The sequence below is a fragment of the Limulus polyphemus genome, unplaced genomic scaffold, assembly GCF_000517525.1.
Source record: "Limulus polyphemus unplaced genomic scaffold, Limulus_polyphemus-2.1.2 Scaffold5985, whole genome shotgun sequence".
NCBI lineage: Eukaryota > Metazoa > Arthropoda > Merostomata > Xiphosura > Limulidae > Limulus > Limulus polyphemus.
In genome coordinates, this window is record NW_013671595.1 from 25,183 (window position 1) to 30,789 (window position 5,607).

The following is a 5,607-nucleotide window of genomic DNA, read 5'->3' on the forward strand; positions in this document are numbered from 1 at the left end:
AGTTGGTGTTGACTGCTTCCTTCATTTTAATCTGTCACTGCTGAATTAAGATCAGCTGGCACAAATAGCCCTCGAGTAGCTTTATGTGAAATTCAAAACAAATGAAAAACCAGGGTTCATCAGCTGCCTGAGATACGGCCTGCATATACCACTGAAATCTCTGTTATATGTAGTTAAATTGTATTTACAAAAATTACCTTTAATCCGAAACAATTCAGTCGTTATATTCTGTCAATCTCCGATCGTTACATCGACAATCGATTGTAATGCAATAGAGGGCGCGGAATTATTTTGACTTACTTAGGTTTCTTATAAAACTCACGCTATTTGTACCATGAACACTTCGTAATACTGGATAATGAGGAACCAACTTTTTATAAAATAAAAGTTTTGACACGGTGATGTTGACAGGACATTATATATATAGCCTGTAAATACTATTAGCCAATTAGTTAATTTTTTTACCTGTAATGTTTTTACTTTCACTAGTAATAATTAGTAATACTAGTAGTAATATTGACCAATTGTAGGCCAATGCTACATCATGTGAAATCAAATCCAAAGATTAATATATGAACTATGATCAACATTTATGAATTAAATATAATCTACCTAGGTGTCATTAGGCATGTATGTTAATTTTCACAATTACTTGTGAAATAATAATCTTTAATTACTTTAACAAGGTTCCTAGAGTAACATTAAGTCGCTGTTTTATTATTTAATGTGTGCTGTAACAGTATAAGCAATAACTTGAATAGGCCTCGAGACTTGACAGATTATTTGAGTTTGATTCTTTGTTGCCTAGGCTTAAAATATATATTTTAAAACTACTCGTAGTATTTCTTTAACTGTATTTCAGATGTAACGACAAAAAGATAAGCTAGATGTCGCAAAAAATAAGTATGATAAATTTTACTTTATTTTAGTTAATGAGTTTTTTGCAATAATTCTAAAGTAGTAGCTGCTTTGAACATAGGTAATACTAATAGCAACCAAAATACATTTTGTAAATTCTGTGAAAAAACTCTTAAAAGAAATTTAATAGTTGACAATTAAATTTAATCTTTCTTTTATGGAGTAAAGGTGATAAATATTATACATTGAACAGGGAATATAACTAAAATATGCTGGGTTTAAACATTTAAAATGACTGCATGAAATGATGAAAACAGTAAAAAGTGTGATGTTTACTCATCAAAACATAATTTGTTTTGTTTTTTAGTCTGCTCTCATGTAATCAGGTACCAAAATAAATGTTTTTCTGTAAACTTGGTATGCCACTTTATTGTAAATGTAATACCTTTAAAGCCATATAATAATTTCTTGAGAACAAGCTAGGATTTTATGATATATTTGTAGTGTACATGTGCATGTACATAAAAAATATCGATATGCGAATGTTTTAAGTCTATTGCATCATATTGTAAACACTATAAGTACAAAAATGTTTTATTTTTAAAACTGTGTCAAAGTGATTTTTATATCTAAACCTTATTCTGTATTTGACAATCTCATGATTTTATTTTTTATTCCCATTTAGTCTATTACTGACATAGAAATGACAGTTAATATCTTTTTGGAAATGTTTTATCATTCTTCCCCTGTTTTGAAAATATTCTCATATTTTGTATCAATCTCTGATATTACACGTATCGTGAGGTATTTTATTTAATGATATTACACGTATCGTGAAGTATTTTATTTAGTTTGAAGGCTGAAAGAATAACAATAGTGTTCATTTAAATGAATTCAGAAACTTCTACAGTTTTCTAAATTTTTGGTATGGATACTGAAATTGCTTAAGTAACTGTTATAATCTTGAAGCATTAAGATATAATTAAAAAACATAACTTACCATTATGTCATTAAGGGAATTTACAAACAGTTTATAATAATTTGGTGTTTGATTTGTGTGGGATTTAGCATATATATATATATATTTAATATACATTTTTGTTTTAATGAAATACAGTACATGTTTTTATCTTTCCAGAGGTTCTGCATATATATATGTCAGCATTAGAAACGACGGAAGGCCTAAGTGATCAACATTTATGAAGACTTGGTTTCTACATGATGAATACAAGGTTCCTAAAAGTTGTGCGATGGGTTTCTCAAATCAGTCACTCAAATAGCAATATTGTAAAATATTCATTAGTGGGACTAATTATAATATGTATTATTCTACCTCTACGTTGTCCTACTGGCCGTGGATACCATTACGTAACTTTTTCTCATCTTGAAGAGGATATTTACGTGTGTGACATTGGGGGTAAAGAAAGCTCGACTTCTTTGCAGACCTGTCCGTTAATTCCTAAAAATTTAGGTAATTTCACTATGTAAGCATTTTTAAAGATAAATATAACACATTTGTTATTCATTTTTAGGCTACAAGTAAATAAATACCGTCACTATATACTTTATATTACTTAGTTAGTATAACATGCAGGATTTTGATGTTGATTGGTCTAAATAGCTAATAAGGAAGAAAAAAGACGAGTCTTTACATGAAACCATTACTTTTTTTAAAATATATATAGTTTGAAATATGATTTAATGAAATAGTATCCACTACTTGCTCTGAAATGTAATTATTTTTGGTTACTTGTTTCAAAAGTTGAAAAACAATCAAGGTTTTTGCTGTATTTGCCTGTATGATATTAAGAAAATGATAATAGTATTTTTAATATAAACTGTGGGTTTTGTAAAATTGTGACCTTATAAAATTGTTTTTCCATCACATTTTTTTTGTATATGTCTCTTGTGTTTACAAGTAATTTTAAAGGTTAAATATTGTCATATACAAAAAAGAACATTATATTATTATACTAAAATCGTTTTTAGACTTACTTAGAGACAGATATATTTGAAAGTAGCCTCCTAGGTCATTGTATCGAGTTTCTGATTCATAGATTAATTTCTTTTTTTATAAATAAAAATTTCCCCAAAATTGCATTTTATTGTGAAGCTCTAAAAAGTTCATTCTTTGAAGCTTTAATGTGACCAGCCCACATTGGTTCAGGGATAAGTCTGAAGGCTTGTAAGGCTAAAAATTGTGTTTTGATACTCGTGGTGGTCACAGCAGAGATAGCCCATTGTATAGTTTGCGCTTAACAACAAACTAATGTGACCAACTTTACTAAAATCTCCCCTTTCTAATATCAACCTCTAAGCCTTATTTGATCAGATACATTTACATATGTATTTAAATATATGTACTTCATTGTTTCCAAAAGTTTTCGAACGAGACTTCTATCAACATAATGTGATTAACAATCATACAGGTTTTTCATGTAGCACCAAATTAAGAATAAAGCTGCCTACAAACCAAAAGAACTTTGGGCTAAAAATAAATGTGAGAACAAATATTTTAAAATGTCTTAAGACGGATAACCTACTCATAAATCGAACTAATTTTATAGACAAGAGCACGATCCTAAATAATTTATATGTGTGTGTGTTTTACATGCACACACCAAAGAAATCTGATATATTAGGAATTGTGAATATCAAGTAATTGTTATTGCACATGTAGATAAATCTTGAAAACTGTATTTTAAATATATCTGGATATATTCTTTAGAATATTTTTAATTAGAAGATCACACAAGTACTTTGGTGTTTTACTAAATATTTAAGAAACTTTTATACATTAATATATTTCTAATTTTTGTTGACCGTGCTTTTCATACTTGTAACAATAATGTACAATTCTTCAGTACCTTTAATATCTTTAATTGTAATGGTAATTTGTTGTTACCATGTTATTCGTGATTGTACATCGGTAGCTTTCTAATTTATTCAGTTTATTATTTTTTGTATTCTTCAGAAAGATATTCTTCTGTTAAAACTTCTGTGAATGAAACAGCTCTGAAGACCCTATCTCAAAAACTGTCCATTAAACCTGGCGGTAAGTGGAAACCAACACACTGCAACCCTCAACATCATGTGGCATTAATAGTTCCGTACAGAGACAGGAAGTTACAGCTGGACGTATTTCTGAAACACATTCATCCCTTTCTCCAGAAACAACTTTTGAATTATGGAATATATGTTGTTGAGCAGGTATACGATTAAACTGTCTACTTTAATGTTATTATCTGCAGGAGCCATGAGTATTTTGACAAAAGTAACAGAACTGTTATCTGTGTGTAATGAATTAGATATTTGTAATTCATTTGGTAGAGAATCAGTTTTAACCTCCATCACAACAGATGAATTTTCTGTTCTGATAATTCAGTCAGGAAACTTCATGATACATTTCTTTACTGGCACTGTTGTTTTTTAGCCGTGGCATAGTGGCTCATAGAACGGCTCTGAGTTTTATTTATTTTTCAGGTACAAACTTTTAGCTCATAGCTCCGTCATTTCTTGACCGATTTGAGACCTAATAACAGTTTTGGACTCGGGCAGTCAAGCCCTTTCGATTGATGTATTTGACCACACCCAAGGTCTCATAGATTAATTTATTTTAATCCTGCCCAAAAGAATTTCAATTTGAAGGTAGGATAGTAAAGATCCTGATGAGTAATAAAATCGAATCGGGTATATGCATGCCCCATGCTTGGTAGTGTTGGTGCACAGAAATATAGCTAATGAAAAGGAAAAAAGTTCTTGTAGATTAATTTACTCTAATCCTGCCTAAAAGAATTTCAAGTGCTGTGGCTAATGAGGATTCCATCTGTATTTACAGAGTAGAATATTAAAGAATAGAAGATTAGTTTAAAGTAGATGTTTGGGTTGTTCGCTACGAGTGATATTTCTTTCTTTACTTGGTTTACCGTTTGCTCATCGACTTGAAAGATCAAGATATATTCTTGAGTAGTGATGTTTTTCTCAGTGTGTGTGTGTGTTTGAAGTTTATCACTTATTTCTTTGATTCATCAACAACATAATTTTATTCTTCAGTTTATAACCACCATATAAGTTATTTATATGCCAAACTAAAACTATCTATGAATGATGTTTACTTTCATGTGTGCCTGTTTTGGAGCTTATGAATATGTATGTCTGTTAACTTAATGTTTCTAGCCTTCAACTTTTATTTTACTTTTGTGTACGATATTTTCCGTATTATACCTGTAGATGCACTATTTGTGTAATTAGATCAACATTTTAACTTGTCTGATTTTTTGTCTTGCGTATTGTATCATTTCTGTTGTTTAAAACTGCATTTTTAACCATGAATTGGTAATCATTTGTTAAATGTTCTTCTATAAAACACTGAATACTTAGTTTTTTTAATATTTACTGGAATATCTAAGTGAAAACTTCCAACTGTTGCAAGTTCATACAGCAAAGAAAATGTACCTGTACTTTTATTTATTTTAGAGCTCCATACACAAATTTAATAGAGCTAAACTCTTCAACATTGGATTTGTAGAAGCATTGAAGGACTCTAACTATTGCTGTTTTATCTTCCATGATGTGGATCTGCTTCCGGAAAGTCCACGCCACATCTACACATGCTCCAAACAACCCAGACATATGTGTTCAGCACTGGACACTTTCAGATATGTGTAAGTAAATTAAACTCATTTTCTTATGAAGATTCAGAAGTAAATTATTTAGTATTTACAATGTGTTTTTAATTCAACTAAGTAT

General features: G+C 29.8%; 1 protein-coding gene across 4 annotated transcripts in view; it reads left to right on the top strand.

The window, feature by feature from the left end:
• Positions 1-140: 140 nt before the first annotated feature.
• Positions 141-5,607, top strand: part of LOC106473222 (beta-1,4-N-acetylgalactosaminyltransferase bre-4-like) — a 14,212-nt gene continuing 8,745 nt past the window's right edge. Inside the window, exons 1-4 of one of the 4 annotated variants that reach the window (XM_013933908.2) lie at positions 141-430; positions 1,997-2,329; positions 3,833-4,068; positions 5,335-5,522. In XM_013933908.2, coding sequence (XP_013789362.1) covers positions 2,077-2,329; positions 3,833-4,068; positions 5,335-5,522 — 677 coding nt within the window. In that variant the 5' untranslated portion in view covers positions 141-430; positions 1,997-2,076. The other 3 variants (XM_013933906.2, XM_022401701.1, XM_022401699.1) reach the window with 3 other exon arrangements.